Source organism: Podarcis erhardii (genome assembly GCF_964252035.2).
Source record: "Podarcis erhardii genome assembly, chromosome: 2".
NCBI classification, from domain to species: domain Eukaryota; kingdom Metazoa; phylum Chordata; class Lepidosauria; order Squamata; family Lacertidae; genus Podarcis; species Podarcis erhardii.
Genome location: NC_138498.1, coordinates 5,006,802 through 5,025,232, shown reverse-complemented (window position 1 = coordinate 5,025,232; position 18,431 = coordinate 5,006,802). Strand labels below are relative to the sequence as shown.

Genomic DNA, 18,431 nt, shown 5'->3' with positions numbered 1-18,431 from the left:
CCAAAGACTTGGGACTCAGCTACATTGGCAAAGAAAGATCACTTTATATGTGTTGTTTATGCATTCTAACACTGTGACACCAGATGGCGCTGTGGAGTTCCGTTTTTGCTAACCTGGTTTCTCATACAAAGTTTGCAACGCGTTTAACTGAAACGCTTCTTTGATGTGTCTAGATCCAACCTTGGCGCACACTTCCCGCCTGCCCTCCACTACCCGTTACCTTCAGATCGTACTTCCTGTGCACGGTGAGCCTGTGGCTGAACATGTTCCTCATGACCAGCATGTAGCTCTCCTCATTGTCCACACTGAGCCGGTACATACCCAGGAACTGAGGCAGCAGGGTGCTCCCATGACACTTCACAATGTACTGGAAGAAGGAAACAAGATGTTCAGGAAGTACTATTTGCTAAGTGCTGTACTAGTGAGCCCAGAACAAAGATCACCAAAAGCTTAGACAAGACTTACGCACAGTAGGAAGATGACTTCAGGAAGGCAAATCCAGAAATGGAATCGTAATCTTCTCTGTTGGAGCCCCAGCCCCCAAACCACAATTCTCCTGCATTTTGGCTTGTTGGGGCTTTCATTGGTCAGGGTGCAACAGACTCAGCTAGCTATCCTTTCCCAATGAGGACTATTCCTCAGCACTTCTCTTGCTATCCAGTTCTTTGGGTCCTACTCCCTCTTCATTAACCTCCATCCTCTCTTGATCACAAGACCGTCTTTTTTTGAGCACCAAGTATACCCAGCCTAGATTTAAAAGGCACTCTAGATCTTCCACCACAGCGGCTCAAGGAGGATTAATACCCACCCATCCACTCACACAGAGGCAGACAGCGAAAATCCAGTCACTGTTTTCCTAGAGCATCATCTGTAATTAATCTCTGGCCTTGCTAATACAGACATTGCCATGCTTTTCTTTACTCCTCCACTCTGCCTTATGAGTCCTGCGCATGCTGGTTAGCACTAGAGACATATATAAAAAATAAGCAATATTTTGATTTTCTTTTTTTAAAGGAGAGCAGCCATTGTTTTCTTCACCCCAGAACACATCCACCTGTAATCTGTTTTGCATCATAACCTAACCTAAGGAAGCTGGTGTGAAGTTACAGGGAACCAGGCAGAGGGCCTTCTCGGCAGTGGTGCCATCCCTGTCAAACACCCTCCCATCAGATGTCAAGGAGATAAAGAACTACACAACTTTCAGAATACATTTGAAGGCAGCAATGTACCAATAAGTTTTAACGTTTGACATTTTATTATGTTTTTATATGTGCTAGAAGCTGCCCAGAGGAACTGGGGAAACAAAGCCAGATGGGCGAGGTATAAATAATAAAATTATTATTATTACAATTCATCCTAAAGCTATTATAAAGTACAAACTAGGGCTTTTCATCATGGCCAGCAATATTCTTCACCACATTTTTTTAAAAAACGCTTAACGTGTAATCTGAAAAAGAGTCCTGGTGGACTCAAAAGTTTGCTCACTACTTTGTGAATTTTACTTTGTTCTGTTAAAGGTACTGTTTGGATTTTTTCATCCTAGTGGACCAACATGGCTATCTATACAGAATGCTTCCATATCAATACTGATGAACAGGTCTCATTGTATTCCTTCCACCTATTATTAGATGGCCCAAATGAAGAATTCGGCAGCCTGAGGATAGGGCCTATTTTGTGTTTTGAACTTCTGTACGGTGCCCACATCTGTGAGGTACTTTACAAACAACACTGGTGTTGTTCTTAGCTTGCAGGGCACTCGGCATTCCTTAAATGTCAGCTTTCAGTATTTTTCCATTTGAAAATTGCTCCTAAGGCTATGGAAAGAAGCTTGACAGCATGCAGTAATGCTTCCTCAGATCTCAGTAGTAGGTGAGGAAGGGAGGACAGCTTTCAGTGGTCAGGGGGCAGGAGCTACGCAGAACCCTGAAGCCCTTTTCCCTGTCCATGGCTAGCAGAAAGAAATATGCAAACTTGCTGAATTCATTTGCTTAAGTTTTGCTTCAGTGCACAAAGATTTTATATTTACTGTTATTTATTATATTCTTGTGGGGGTTGGTTTGGAGGTTTGAATCCCAAGTTAATTTTAAAAAGTTCACAGAAAGACAGACCATTTCCTGTCCCCGCCTCCCGTCGTGCAGCTACCTGCCCACCAAGAAGTCACCCTGGAGGATCAATGGGCCCTACTGAACAGATGTGGGGTGAGGCACAGGTGGCCCTTTGCTTCCATGAGCATCCTTCAGGTGAACTTATTTTACACTCCAAGTCAAGAGTCACATGCCTACAACCCCATACAAAGAAGCCCGCTTGCCTTCACATCTTACCTGGTGGTAGTGAGACAGAAGGCTATGCACGTCAGCCACATCTTCACTGGAGATCTCCTTGATCACCAACGTTCTGTCGTAGGACAGGAGGAAGCGTCCCCCACCCTCAATCTCATAAGTGGGCGGACTGCGTGTCAGCGAGACCTGAAGAAGTCAGAATGAACCAATGACAACAAGGCTCTGTGCCGATGACCCTGGCGTGGCTGATTTGTCTTTATGATAAGGGTGCGCAACAAGGGAGTTAAAGATAAACCTTCCCTAGCTATGGAGTAGCAAAAAGCTGGACAAAACTTCTGGGCTCCAGATCTTCCCTCAAAGGGTCACTTCCCCTGTGGCACTGCCTCTTTGACAGCCACCCTCAAGGCAGCCGTTCCTTTAAAAAGGCTCTTAGGGAAATGGGGTGGTGCAGGAAATGTTGAGTGATAGAATCATCGATTTGGAAGGGACCACAAGGACCATCTAGGGACACAGGTGGCACTGCGGGTTGAACCACAGAGCCTAGGGCTTGCCGATCAGAAGGTCGGCGCTTCGAATCCTCATGACGGGGTGAGCTCCCGTTGCTGGGTCCCAGCTCCTGCCAACCTAGCAGTTCGAAAGCATGTCAAAGTGCAAGTAGATAAATAGGTACTGCTCTGGCGGGAAGGTAAACGGCGTTTCCGTGCGCTGCTCTGATTCGCCAGAAGTGGCTTAGTCGTGCTGCCCACATGACCCGGAAGCTGTACGCCGGCTCCCTCGGCCAGTAAAGCGAGATGAGCGCCGCAACCCCAGAGTCGGTCACGACTGGACCTAATGGTCAGGGGTCCCTTTACCTTTTACAAGGACCATCTAGTCCAACCCCCAGCAATGCAGGAATCTTTCTGCCCAACATGCGGCTCAAACCCACAACTCTGAGATTAAGAGTCTCATGTTCTACTAACTGAGCGATCAATAATTTTTATGAAGTCCAGGAAAGAAGCTCTGCTGCCTGCTTCAGCTTGCTTCAGTGCAAAGCCAGAGCGGTGCCCTCCGGATGTTTTTGGGCCACAAAACTGACCATTGGGTCATACTAGCTGGGGCTGATGGAAACTGTAGTCCACAACATCTGGAAGGCACCATGTTTGTTACCCTTGCTCTCATGATGGAAACCAGACCAAGAACACATTAAAGAGGGTACACTCAAATGCTGCTTTGTTAGCATCCCAGAAGTCTTACCCTCTGGCTCCCTTTAAAGAAAAGGAAACTTGGAGGGTTTAAATGTGCAGAGAGAAATGGGCAGTTCAAGGGGTCTGTGGGAGCTGCTGGGGGCTCTTTCCCCTTCTATTGTGATCTCTCATATGCTATCTTTCCTCTTCTCCCTCTTCCAAATAGAGAGAATGCAAGTCACAAATACTGATGTGAGGTGAGAATATTCTCGAGAATGCAAATATTCTTGAGAATATTTTCTGCTAGAAAATTCTCCAGTTAATATTCTCCACAAACTGTAAATTCTAGTGTAAGAACCAGTTTTATAACCCACATTTAAAAAATCTAGTAAATAATAAGTCAAGCTGTGATATTGCCAGTGTAAGTAATGAATAATGTTTTTTTTTCTGGTCCAGTTACATTACTAGGCATTGTGTCTTTCAACATGGACGGTTCTGAAATGTGAGCTTCCGAAAACATTTTAATTTTTTTATGTTTTAAAAATGCCATTCATTTAATTTGATGAACATTTGAATCTGTATGTATTTCAACTATGTGATAGCCTTTTTTTTCTAGTTTGGTGTGACCTTATTCTTAGCAACTGTATACCCCTGGCCATACAGTGTAATTTTTTTAAAAAAAGAAAGTAGTTTTAATGCTTTATACACTTAAAGTACCTAGGCCTATACAATTATGTGTAACAGCATGTGAGGTGGCCTTGATTTAAACAGTTGACGTTTCTATATTTTTATTTAGTGCCAGTAACTGGTTTTGCAGTGCCATTTTTAAATATTCCTTTTACTTTAAAAGCTACATTTCATGCATACACAACATAATTTGAATTCAAATTGGATGGTAAATATATGGTTAGTGGCAGGCTCAGTGATTAACGTGAGTCATTCACATTGCATTTTCAATTTCAAGTTTGGTGCAAAAAATCAAAGAATGTGAATTCACTGCATTGCCCCATTGAATAAATGTATCTGTACAGTTTTTGGTTGCCATCTGAACAAGTTTACCCATGAACAAACCTGTATATTAACTAATTATATCATTTTCAATGCATTAAAATGAATATTCTCCTATTTTAAATGAAAATTCTCTAATATTCTCATTAATCGAGAATATTCTCAAGAATATTCTCAATAATGTTCTCCAAAAGATTATTCTCAAGAATTTAACATCACTAGTCACAAACATCCATTTGTCACATCTTATCTTGCAACCATCTTATATGCAGTAGGTCAGCCTCACTACCCTCACAATGCAGACAGGAGCGGGGCCATCTAGAGAGCAGTTCATGGCAGAGGTAATGTTCAGAGTGGGGACTTTGTAATTAATAGCTCATTCTCTTAAGCCTTCCAACTCCCAACTGGCTATTTGTAACAGGTGTCATAACTACTGCAGTGCCTGGGCAAGCAAATTCAGGAACAAAGGCAGTAATCTATGGCTGCAGTCAGAACACTGGCCTTATCCCACCTCAAACATCAATTTCTCTCAAGGGAACATGCCTACAACCAGTGCCTCCAGTGAGTTTATTAGTAGCCTATGATTGTGCCGTATGCGGCAATCTTCCTGCAGTATGTCCAGCTGAGCAATTTATAACCCTCCCAATTAGCCCCACACTGGAAGTGTACACTATGATTTATTAGCTGAATTTCAAACTTGCTTTCGAACCAGCATTTTTAGTGTTCGAAAAAACAAATTACTGAAGTTGTGCATGATTTTAAATTTAAAACTAGCAGATACATACTGTACTAAAAATACCCTATAAAACCTGAACAAAATCACAAAACTATAAAACCTGAATATATAATAAAATAACAGCAACTACAGTGGTGCCTCGCAAGACGAAATTAATCCGTTCCGTGAGTCTCTTCGTCTAGCGGTTTTTTTGTCTTGCGAAGCAAGCCCATTGACAGCTTAGCGGATTAGCGCTATTAGCGGTTTAGCGGCTTTTAGCGGATCAGCTGATAAGCGGCTTAGCGGCTTAGGAAAAGGGGGGGAAAGGGGGGGAAAACCCGCAGGAACTCGCAAGACATTTCGTCTTGCGAAGCAAGCCCATAGGGAAATTCGTTTTGCGAAGCGCCTCCAAAACGGAAAACCCTTTCGTCTAGCGGGTTTTCCGTCTTGCGAGGCGTTCGTCTTGCGGGGCACCACTGTATAAAATCCGAATGAACCCAGTAAGAAAACACCTGCTCATTAGCTTTCTTCTAAAACAGCAGAAGCCTAACAGGAAAAGCATCAGCAATTTCTCCAAAAGCAGGTCTGGAGGGCATCTCTGGGAAAGGAGTTCCACAACAAGGATGCCTTGGTCAAGAAGGCTTTCAGCTTCGTGCATTATACTCTGAAGTCCAGTATATGACAGCAGTAAGGGGGTCGAAGGCAGAGATACTACACGCACACTACAGCTGAGTACCTAAAGTTTTGTGCAGGCCTGTAAGAGTCTGAAGTGTACAGACGAGACCCACATACCTGGTAATCCTGGTCATCAATGCTGAAACGTTCGCGAAGATTGCGGAAGACCTGTGGGCAGTATTCCTTGAATTTGAAATGGCTGGGCAGGTTTTCTCTGCAAGAGTCGAGTGACAGAGTTAGCTGCTACTCCAAAACTCGGACTGCACATGCAGCAGGGTGAGCTGGAGGAGGGAGCTGAACGAGAGCTGGGGGTGGGGAGAATCACATTTCTGAATGCACCTCTATGAAAAAACAAAAACGAAAAAGCCTCCCCCCTTCCGCACAAAAATAAGAACCTAGCACATCAGTGAAGACTGCAGCCCAGCCTGTTCGCTCCCTGTTGCGCTAGTTTCTACTTACAGGGTGGGTTTTGGTTTCAACAAATAAAGAAGCATGATGAAGTTTGATTCTACCCACCTTGCAGCAGTCTGAAGTGGTACAGCCCAGACCATCACCTCCGACTCTGCTATGTTTGTGGTCCAGGCCTTACCTTCTCCTGCTGTAGATGGGACCAGCTCTCCATCAGAAGCAGCCCATTACAGCCCAATCTTATACATAACCAAGCTCCTGTTTCCTTACCAGAAGGCCAGTTTTTTCTGACAAGTGAGCAAGGCCTAGTAATAGCTACCAAGTCAATCTGGGCATTATATCAGTAATCTGCGACCCAAGCCCCATAATCCCCTGCCCATTAGTATCCTCTACCACAGGGTGTAATCCTCCATTATTATGCAAATGGTCTCATGACCAGACAGGCAGAACAATCTTCCTTTAATACTAAGCATTAAATACCAGGCAGAGGGGACAGTGTGTGAGTGGGAAATGATTTGTTTGTCCAGCTTTGCATACGCTATTCAATTTTTTTGTACTTTTCCTGGAGGAAGGTTCAAATCAAGCAATTGCTGGCCTTTCTGGAGTGCTACAACAGAAGTGGGTAACCTGTGGCCACATGGAGCTCCTAATACCTTCTGACACCACCCCATCCTTCCATCCCATCAGAAGTCCTACCTTCCTCCTTACCATATTTTTCGCCCCATAGGACGCACTTTTTCCCCTCCAAAAATGAAGGGGAAATGTTTTTGCGTCCTATGGGGCGAATGCAGGCTTTCGCTGACCGACCCCTCTCGCTCTCCAGGCTTTAGGAAGCTATCCGCAAGCCAAAGTCCGGGGTGCGCTCCGGAGTTCCCGCCGGGCTCCGAAGGCTTGCAGATAGCAGCCTGTTCTGGGGGCTGGGGTCGGGGGAAGCTCGGGCTTACTCTGCCCCAGCCCCATGGCTGGGGGGGGGGATATTTATTTATTTATTTATTTATCCCCCCCCCAAAAAAACTAGGTGCGCCCTATGGGCCAGTGCACCCTATAGGGCGAAAAATACGGTAATTTCCATAGCTTTAAAAAGCTGTTTCCCCACGGTCACCCCTCTCTTCCTGTGTGGATTCAGAATAAAAAGGGCCATATATTATTTGATAGAAAGAAACTGATGTGTTTAACAAATCTTTTTCCTGGTATCAAAGCTTGGGAAAAAGACGTTTTCTTCTTGGTTTCTGCTCTCTCTGTGTGCGGTCACACCAAAGTCAGAAAAGAATTATTTTCACATGCTTTCTAGAGCAGTAGATGCACTGGTCTGCTGAATTAAAAACAATAATCTCTGTACAGTTATTTGAGAGTAAACCTTTCAAACCAAGTGGGGCTTACTACTCTTCCCAAGAAGAATAAGTAGGCTGGCATGGGACTGGAAATTCTGAGCGAAGGTAAAGATGGAAGAAGGGCAGTCATCATTCAGGTTCAATAATCCATAACATTTTTGGAGTGCCCTCCATCCATTGCTAACATGCAGTCCCCAACCAGTTATCCTGAAGGAATGAGGCCCTTAACAGAAAACACTTGCCCTCCCCTGCGGCACAGTCATAGGAGAGCTAGACACCTACACCGCCGCCCATGTGCAGGCTATGCTCTTAAAACGAGAGTGTTGCTAATAGTTGGCTTATGGCGAGAGCTGGAGGGTGCTATGTTAGCTTCCCCTGTATTATAGCATGTGCATTCGGAGGAACTATGTCATCTGCAGTCTTTTCTCACAGATGCTTGAGGGAAGCCCACTGGAAAGAGTCGAGCACTACAGCTCCCTCGTGCAACAGGTATATAGAGGTATACTGCCTCTGATAGTGGAGGTAACACATAGCCATCATGACTGAAAGTCCCAAGCCTAACACCTTGCACTTCCAGTTAAAGGATCTCAAGCAGCAGGGGTGGAATCTGAAGTTGGGCTGGGAAGACTATGTGCCTTTCCGCTCCTAGACATATGCACCACCGGTCCTCACCTGTTGAAGAGATGATTGTTCACCTTTATTTTAGAATTCGCTTTGAAGTCATCAGGGAGCAGCATCACTGGCTGGGGAACTTGACTCAGCTCATTGATCTAAAGAAGGAAAGCAAATGTGAAGCCACTGGCTTCTCTTGTACAAAGCAGCACATGTCAGGAGAATGTAATAGCACCAAGGCAAGGCCTTGAGAGGAGAGTTCTTGTCTACCAAGAGCCCCTGGAGGAAGTGACATCCGGCCGAATGCCATGCCATTTGCAACCTAAGACTTGAGCACTAAAGCTATGCTGTTAGTTTCTCCAGGCACGGGCTTCCTCAAACTCGGCCCTCCAGATGTTTTGAGACTACAATTCCCATCATCCCTGACCACTGGTCCTGCTAGCTAGGGATCATGGGAGTTGTAGGCCAAAAACATCTGGAGGGCCGAGTTTGAGGAAGCCTGTCAAAGCATATCAGCAGGATGGACCTTTGGGAAAGGGCCATGGCTCAGGGGTACCAGCACACCTGCTCTGCATGCAGCAGGTCTCAGATTCAATCTCTGGCACTTCCAGGTACAGGTGGGAAAGATCCTGGTCTGAAATCCTGGAGAACTGCTATGAGTTGGCATAGGCAGTACTGAGGTTGACTAACCAGTGGCCTGGCGCAGTACTAGGCATCTTTCTAAGGCAGCTTCATGCGGTCCTAGCGTGGCGTACAACCAACAATAAATTAAGTTCAAAGTTGCATCAAGAACCTATGAAAATGTATACAGCATATACGTTTGGGTTATCAACAAAGTTAACACAGCAGTTCAGACAGGATTAGCCTAGGAAGACTAAGCTAGAGACACATAGCAGGGAACCGCCAGTCAAGACAATGGGCTTCAGATGGAGACAACCACGGAGGAAGGTTATGGTGAGGATTAAGAGCGCTGAAGAAAATGTTGCTTTAGTCCAGGGGTCAAATAGTCACAAAATAGGTTGCCTCAAAGCATGGGAAAGGAAGACCGTAGGGTTGAAAAATGGATTTTCTTGTATTTGCATAATTTTTACCTGGGATTTACTCCAAGCCACCATCAAAAGAAATATCATACCTACCTCCAGTGCTATTTTTCTAGAAAAATAGGTGCAGGAACTCACCACGAACACCTCTCTTGTTCTCTTCAAATGGCAATGGCACCCACCTGAGGGGTGCCGGAACGGAGTTCTGGCTAAAAGAAAGCCCTGCCTACCTCCATGGAATGACCTGTAAAAACTACATATTCAGCACCTGTCAATGCCATCATGGCACAAAACATGGACCCTTGGAACAAATCCACGTACTATAGTGGCTGCAGTAAGTGCTGGATAGCTTGGGGAGAGGTGGGTTACAATGCAAGCCACAGAAACCAATGGCAGGTTCAATTTGATGGTTGTTTGGAGGAGATGCCTTTAAAAAGTTGTAAGGATCCATGGTTTTTTGCCATCACTGACCCCACCCTGCTGCCCTGAGGTCGCCCTTTGCCCATACAGTTGCTTCTCTTTTATACATCTGTCTTTCTGTTCCTCACAAGCCCATCCACCACAGCTCACAGTTTCCTTTGTTCTAGATAGCATTTAGAAGCGGTGTTCAATCAGAAGGGTAGAGGGCATGTTTTAAACTTTATGCCCACATTCATCACCCCAAGTACCAGCATCTCTCAGGATGTCTCCCCCCACCTTGTGCTCCTCCAGTGCGTTTTCCTTGCCACTGCAGGAGACAGAATCCCAGGCTAGGAAGACCTTTTGGCTGACCCAGCAAGGCAGTTCTTAGGGATCTGTCACTAACTCAGGAGCTATGGTCAAACTGGACTGTCAATTCTTGTTCATGGACTTATCCCAGGATAAAAACTCTGTAATAACAGTCTGGAGTTAATCACCTCTGAAACTTGATTATGAGAATGAGTCCAAAAGAGAAGTATTAAACTGATTGTTGTGTAGGCTTCCACATTTAGGAGAGTGAATCTCCCACAGGGAGTTTCTTTCAAGTACCCTCCAGTTCACAAGCCAGGAAAAACACGGAAAATGTACCAACAGCCTGGGCTGCTACAAAAGATCAGGAAGTGATCTGTATTGATATGATCATGGAGAGATGAGTGAAGGTGACTCATCGGCATACATATCTGGGCCTGGCCTCTGTGTGAGAGACTGTTTGCTGGCAATGCTGAGGGGCCAGCCTGAATTTCAGTCGCCACAGCCCTTTCTTCTGCAGCGGAAGCTGCAGTGCTGAGGTAACTTTAAAACCAGTCCTAAGCTGAAGTGATATGTATGAGTTGACCGGTTGCTAGCATCCAGCATGTCTTGTTTATGGGGAGGGGGGGGACGGGGGGACGGGACTGTGATGTCTGCTTTGTTGGGGATTGTGTATTATGGAATGAAGTGTTCAAGTCTGCAACTCGTATAAATTACACAAATTAAGCAAATTTGCTCAATCTCGTTTTGTAAATGTAAACTGCAAAAAATGGTTAAAAAAAGAAAGAAAAAAACAAAATGTTCTGTCTTTGCCGGGGGGGGGGGGGGAGAGAAAAAAAGGAAGACTCGGCTGGCTTCTGTTATTTCCACAGGCATCACCTACACATTTTCAAGAATGTAATTGCAACCATAGGGTCTAGAAACTTGTCTTTACAAATATTAAAGGTTAGATATTCAGGAAGTTGAATCCCACCGGATTCTGCATGTTCTCTGTGCTGCCCCAGAATCACAGCATACACACTGCATAGGCAAAGTCAGTGGGTACAGAATACACATGGATGACTGAGTAGAGAGAACAAAATAGTAGGTATCATATACTGACTAATGCTGAATATGGTGTGACAACCCTGCATACATAGCACCAAAGAGGGGGCACTTTCCACTTTCACTTCACTTTCCCTCCAAAGAGTACATAGCTGTTTACATACAGTTCCCATGCAGTCTCCCGTCAAAATGCCTAAAAGGGCCTGACCTACTTGGCTTCAAAACCGCAGAACTGTGTCATGTGCCTTTGGACTAGACTCAAATTGAGAGCACTCCAGTTATTGTCAGCCACCAAGAGAACCAATGGAGTTTGTAGCTTTTCCTTACTTCAGGTTTCTGGGAAAGATCAAAGCTATTTATCGGGCCTATAGGAATGAACCAATCTGGGATAGATCCTTTGTGGCAAAAAAAAACTGCAAGACCCAATATGCTTCAGAGAAAACAGTAACTGCAGCAAAATGATCAGGCAAATTATTTGCACAGGGTTGTGACTGCAAGCTCATTCAGCTGGAAGTCTTCTGACATGGGAGAGTCTGACCTATCAAATACATAAACAGTGCATTGATTTGAACATCATATTAAACCAGTGTTAAAATATACTATGGTTTGTATCTAACTAAATCACTGTATGTGCAGCCCTTCCTTTCCCCATGCACTGCCCCCAATCTGCTACACAAGGATTTTTTTGGGGGGGTGGAATCTGGAGCAGATGGGGGGGTGTATGCAGGGGGAGAGTTCTATTGGGGTTTGGGCTGGGTGTTCACCAGTATGTAGATGATACCCAGCTCAACCTCGCCTTCCAATCAGAACCAGTGAATGTCCTGTGTGAGTGTCTGGAATTGGTTGGAGGATGGATGGCGGATAACAGATTGAGGTTGAATCCTGACAAGACAGAAGTACTGTTTTGGGGGGATGGGGTGGGCAGGTGTGGGGGACTCCCTGGTCCTGAAAGGGATAACTGTGCCCCTGAGGACCAGGTACACAGCCTGGGAGTCATTTTGGACTTACAGCTGTCCATGGAGGTGCAGGTCAATTCTGTGTCCAGGGCATCTGTCTACCAGCTCTATCTGGTACGCAAGATGAGACCCTATCTGCCCGTTGACTGTCTCGCCAGAGTGGTGCATGCTCTGGTTATCTCCCGCTTGGACTACTGCAATGCGCTCTATGTGGGGCTACCTTTGAAGGTGACTCGGAAACTACCACTAAGCCAGAATGCAGCAGCTAGACTAGTGACCGGGAGTGGCTGCCAGGACCATATAACACCAGTCCTGAAAGACCTAAACTGGCTCCCAGTGCATTTCTGAGCACGATTCAAAAAGTGTTGGTGCTGACCTTTAAAGCCCTAAACGGCCTCAGCCTAGTATACCTGAAGGAGTGTCTCCACCCCCATCGTTCTGCCCAGACACTGAGGTCCAGCTTTGAGGCCCTTCTGGCCTTTCTCTCACTGCGAGAAATAAAGCTACAGGGAACCAGGCAGAGGGCCTTCTTGGTAGTGGCACCTGCCCTGTGGAACATCCTCCCATCAGATGTCAAGGAAATAAACAACTATCTGACTTTTAGAAGACACCTGAAGGCAGCTCTGTTTAGGGAAGTTTTTAATGTTTGATGTATTTTTATTATTCTGCTGGGAGCCACCCAGAGTGGCTGGGGAAACCCAGCCAGATGGGTGGGGTATAAATATCATTACAGTCGTACCTTGGTTTTTGAACACCTTAGTTCTCGAACATTTTGGCTCCCGAATGCTGCAAATCTGGAAGTGATTGTTCCCATTTGCAAACTATTTTTGGAAGTTTCAGTGGCTTCCGATTTGTGGTAGGAGCTTCCTGCAGCCAATCAGAAGCTGTGCTTTGGTTTCCGAATGTTTTGGAAGTTGAGCGGACTTCTGGAACGTATTCTGTTTGACTTCCAAGGTCATTATTGTACATTATTGTAATGGGATAAGGGGTTGCTTGTGCGTAAGCGCCACACCGCTCCAAGCTGAGTAGTTGGCTAAAACTTTCCCTGCCTGGACAGCCCTTACTTAGTGGCTGTCTTAATCGCTGGCAGAATCCGTCAGTGGGCGTTTCCTGAATTTCTTCCAACATAAAAGCTCCTTAACCGAAAGTCTCCGCCTAGCTTCCCTGCGCGACAGCTTTCTGCGCAGAGTGGGCATCCCAATGGGAGGTCCTGAGCTCTCTCCGCTGCCCTCGCTGGAAGCGTCTCTGAGCCTTCCCTCCGACGCTTCCCCCTCCTCTACTTCCTCAGCGGAAGTTCTCCCCCTGCTGGTTCCCTCCCCAGCATCTGGGAGCCTCGCCACCGCCCTGGGCTCCGATGGCAGTTCCCTGACAATAATAATAATTATTATTATTATTATTATTATTATTATGATTACTATTATACCCACAAACGCTATTCTGCACATTCAGTCATTTAGTTTGAGAGCAGAGATGGTGAAATGAGGTCAAAAGCCAATGCCTTGCTAATGCCAGTGAACCCAGTGTGATCCAAGGGCAAAGACTGCTTCACTTTCTCAAACAGTAAGAAAAATCGCCACTTGCTTCATAAGGCTGTTGCGAGGAAGAAAGAGAGAGATTGGGACTGTACGATGCTATGCATATTTAAACTGTTCCATACATAATTATCAAGTTTCTCTGGTATCATTCCCAACACTGAATGAGGGTCAGAACAGAGTCAATGCTTCTAAATGAGTTAATGCAGCTTGCAATTTAGTAAGCCAGTTCTAAAATGGAAACTATCTCCCACCAACATTAATAGCCATACAGAAGAAGACTGCACACACAGAGTTAAGAGGTTAGAATGATCTGGAAACACCTAAGCCAAGATATATTACCAGAAAGTTTCCATCCAGGCCAAGTGAAAAGGACCCAAGACACGCAAGGCAGACTTAACTTCACCAATTCTATTTTATCTCGTTTCTTAAAAGAGAGAAGGGGGGGGGGGGACACGAGCCACACAGCATATTATTTTTAGGCACAAATACAAGCTTTGCAATCACACTTTGGAAGCACTGAAGGGCAAAACGGAAGGAAGTAAACAGGCTTTTTGTTCACCAAGAGACTTATGCTTGCGGCAATCAAGACAGTTTGCAAGGCAGAAGGGCATGCTATGAGGCCCACGTACCAGCCGCCTCCTTCATTCCGGAGTCTGAATTATCCTGGTGTTGTGCCATAGAGCTCATATGCTCCGCCCTCCCCCAATACTTTGGGGTCGTAAAACTGTTGGAATCAGAGGGAAAGGGTCAGTTGAGCTTAGGGAGGGAAAAGAAAGGAATGCAGCCAGACAGCTTAAGACCTGTGCAAGCATCTCACAAAGAGATGCCACTATTGTTCTACAGAAAACACACTCTAGGCCTATAGGTGTTGGTTAATTCCCTTCACATCCAAGGTCCGGGGAGTGACATTATTTTGGAGCTGAAAAATGAAGCCAGGCTCGTCACAGAGGATGTTGCAGAGTGTGCTACAGGAACTGCAGCTTCCACTCATGATGCTTTAATACATTTATCAGAGCACTGCACTCTTGACACTTTTGCAGGGCCCAAAATCAGGCTACTCATGTTCCTATGAGCCATGGAAAGGAGTCCCTCAATAAGCAACCCCAGTTTGTTAATATGAGAGCACGCCAGGGCATTCGTGGCCCAACTGACCTGGTCATGCCATCACATGTGCATTCTAACTGTGGAAACCGAAGCCAAGAACACCAAGAATCTACATGTAGCGTACTTGGCGCAAATCTCCATATTCATAGCCACAAATCCTCTTCTTAAAGAGAAAGTAAGTAAATTTTGATTGAGCCATACTTGGACATGTAAAGTTCATTCTATACCTTCCCCTCTTAACTCAGAAGAAGAAAAGAACCTAGATGCAAGTTCGCAGGAGACTTCAGCAAGGGATTTCAGTAAAGAACAGGAAACACCACACTTCAAGGGATTACATGGAAGATGCCTCCCAATGGGACCAAAACAGGGCTAAATAGTATTGGTGAACCCCTTGTCACATGGAATATGAAAATAATGGTGCTGAAGAGCAAGATGCTGACTACCATCCTGAATTTTAGACTATATCTAGTCACCTGGGAAGTACTGCCTTAACAAGACATGGCACTCTGGAAAGCCTTACCTGTTGACCTTGAGAAGTCCACAACAATAATCATTTTGGAAAGCTGTGCTGTGAGAACAGTTTCAGGTCACTTGTGGACAGGCAGCACTATTCAGCTGTAGGAATCTTTTACTGCTGATGTTATATAACATATAGCAGTGTGTTGTATAGAATGCGTCATCTGAATTGCCTTTCAGGAGTTTCAGGTTGGGTGTGCATTAGCGTGTTTTATTCTGTCACAGTTGATGGTGTACTTTTAAGATGCAAGCCAGCTTGGATGAATTTTTTATTCAAAAAGATAGCATGTAAACATTCTAAAGTAAAAAATGAAAAGATATCTAAGTGACAAAAAGGACAAAGGCTAGAGAAATCAGTAGCAGCACAGTCCTACAAGCGTTTTCTTGAAAATAAGTCCCACTGTGTTTAGTGAAGCTTATACCCAATTAAGTGTGGATAACAGTTTTGCTGTTCCGTCTACTGTCTAAAAATAATCTTTGCCAGAAGCTTTGGATGCATGAGAGGGAGCCTAACTGGCCAATCAATCTTCAGCCAGTCAGAGTCCTGTAAAAAATCCCCAATATGGTGAGAGGGTTTATATAATCTCTACTGACATCACAAACCCTCCCAACAAAGCTTCTATGGGGTTGAGAAAGCATATCACTCACTAATGAAAAGGACTAGCATAGGATACTGGTAGCAGGTCAAGAGCAAAACACAGAATAAAAACAGCAAGAATGGAGGATGGAAAGAGGATTCCACAAGACAACAGTTCAGCTATTAGCCCCAGCACATCTCCGCTGTTCATGCCTCTCAGTCCCACAAGGTAGACTAAAAGGTAAATGATAAGAGAATAGATGACCAACCATAGAATTGGACGCAACAATGATTGGGGGGAAATGGGGAAGGCAATCTTCAGGTACTTCAGTACAGATACCTAACAATGACAGCAAAAAACTATGCAGGTCCCAGAGGAAGAAGTGTATTTGCCCAGTAACAATGGCAGGATAGTCAATGTTGAGTAACTGATGACATTTCAGCATCTCTGTCTCTTCGATGATTCCCCAAACTACCGTCTCAAGAGATGAGAGTTTGATGGGGAGAAGGGCAGTGTTTGGTACGAAATTGATTAAAACTAAGAAGTGCTGGTATCAACCAGGAATAGCCTATGTGGTGCCCTCCAGATAATTGTGAACTACAACTCCCATCAACCCCAGTTAGCATCACCAACAGTCAGGGACCATGGGAACTGTAGTCCACAGCATCTGGAGGGCACCACATTAGATATCGCTTTATAGAGCCACAGAATCATAGAGTTGGAAGGGACTCAGAGGGCCCAACACCCTGCAAGAATCAAATGAAAAAGCAAGCAAGTGAAGGGGATGGGTATTTGGAGAATGAAAAGTGACATTTTGAGAAGTAATCCGTCTACTTCTTTGTTCATTCATTTCTGTTCGCTGGTGAAAATCCTTTAATGCAAAATTCCAAGATTCTGATTTCAAATGGAGGGTTCACCCAGAGAGTTCCTTGAGAGCCAGTCCGCAAATAAATGCCTGGAGGAGTAATATTTTGCACATTCACTGAGAAGTAGGCTCCACTGTGTTCAGTGGGGCTTACTGCTCGGTTAAGTGTGTTTAGGACTACAACCTGGGTATTCATTTATTTACGGTATATCTGTATACTGCTTTTCACCTGAAGATCACAGGCTGGTTCACAAAATGAAGACACAAAACACATAATCAGACCAAAAGAAACAAAGGTACCTGTTTGATCTCAAAAAAGTCCCACAGCAGCTACCTGACTGCTTTCCAAAACTCCAACTGCTAGTCCCAGGCAGAAGGAAATTATCACAGAGCAGCGGATGAATACAGGAAAGTTTCAGATCTGGTTACCAGAAGCCTGCTACCTGCAACTACACTCTTCCAACTGTAGAAATGTTCTCTTTTTCTACTGCAAGGCTAAAGTGGTCAGAACACCTGTCTCTCCTCCACATTTTGAAGAAGCACATGGGCTATTCACAGGCATGTAAGAAGGGTGAGCCTTGAAGTAAATAAGGAAAATCTCCCTGAAACTATGGCAAATAGGATACCTGTGTGATGTATGGTTGAGATTATTTCTTAGCCACCCTACTATCAGGTGGGCAGTCCTCAGATTTGGAAGCAAGGGACAAAACAGAAAAGGGGAAAGAGATGAATGTGTTGATTCACCCCTTCGGTGTCAACACAATGATTGCTTCAGCCTAGCCATCAAGAGCAGTGTCCCCAGAGAACATGGAGACATCAGTTTAATATCATGATTTGACCAATGTACTTACTGATGCTGTTTATTTGCCTTTGGAATGCTTCATTTTCAAGCAAAACTACACTTCCCTAACACGCATTCAAAACAGTTAACAACAGCCGAGGAAATGCCTACATTAACGTAAAGCCAATATAAACTGTAGCAAAGCAGAAATTATTGCTAGCCAGTGTATTCACACAGTGAACAATTCTTAGCACCAGGTATTGGGGAAGATTAACTGAAAAGAGAAGAGGGGCAGCTACTATAAGCTATTATATCTTGAAGAATGGTGATGGTGAAGTGATAAAAAGAAAGAGGTAACAAGTGGTGGTGGGAAGGAATGTGTTGGATACCAAAGTTGCCAAATATCTCTGGATCAGGATAATGCTTTGTGTGCATGTGATGAAGGGGATTCTGGCCCGTGAAAGCATGTGCCATAATAACGTCTTATGGTCTTTAAGGAGTTTGGGGGTTGTTGTTTTGCTACAGAGAGATTAAGCATGTAAATAATAATAATTTGTATACTGTCCTTCATCCAAAGATCCCATGGTGGATCGCAATAGAAAAATGCTAAATTATTGCAATTCAGGACAGTTTTGTGAACGGATCCTAAACAAGAACCTTCCTTCCTTCTCCCACCTACCAGGAGTAGATCTCGCCCCACCCCAACTCATTAGCTGCCCGCCACATCCCACATACATGGGTCAAGGGTAGAACTGGAAGGGATTCCGACGGTCATCCAGCCCAACCCCTTGCAATGCAGGAATCTTTCACCCAGCGTGGGGCTCGAACTCACGACCCTGAATGATGAGTCCCACGCTCTACCCACTGAGCCACCCCAATCTGGGGTCTGACCGGGCGGGAGGCGTTACCTGGTGGTTGATCCCCCAGCCCAGCACGCCCAGCAGAGGGTCGGCTGACCGCAGCACCTTCACACGCTGCGGCACGAAGTGCTTCTTCTTGGTCTTGGTGCGGGTCCCCGGCCCCACCGAGGCTGCCATCCCCGGGCGCCGCCGCCGCCGCTGCCCGCCTCGCCCGCTCAGCCGCCCGGCCCGCCGCTCGCTCGCTCAGCCTCGC

General features: G+C 45.2%; 1 protein-coding gene across 3 annotated transcripts in view; it reads right to left on the bottom strand.

Annotated features, from left to right (window-relative positions):
- PIP4K2C (phosphatidylinositol-5-phosphate 4-kinase type 2 gamma) overlaps positions 1 to 18,414 on the bottom strand; it is a 32,118-nt gene extending 13,704 nt beyond the window's left edge. The window contains exons 1-6 of one of the 3 annotated variants that reach the window (XM_081851785.1): positions 15,099 to 15,232; positions 14,104 to 14,198; positions 8,252 to 8,349; positions 5,958 to 6,054; positions 2,322 to 2,465; positions 221 to 367 (exon numbers count right to left, since the gene is read on the bottom strand). In XM_081851785.1, coding sequence (XP_081707911.1) covers positions 221 to 367; positions 2,322 to 2,465; positions 5,958 to 6,054; positions 8,252 to 8,316 — 453 coding nt within the window. In that variant the 5' untranslated portion in view covers positions 8,317 to 8,349; positions 14,104 to 14,198; positions 15,099 to 15,232. Of the gene's footprint in view, positions 1 to 220; positions 368 to 2,321; positions 2,466 to 5,957; positions 6,055 to 8,251; positions 8,350 to 13,813; positions 13,899 to 14,103; positions 14,199 to 15,098; positions 15,233 to 18,226 lie in introns of those variants that run through there. The other 2 variants (XM_081851784.1, XM_081851786.1) reach the window with 2 other exon arrangements.
- Positions 18,415 to 18,431: the final 17 nt, after the last annotated feature.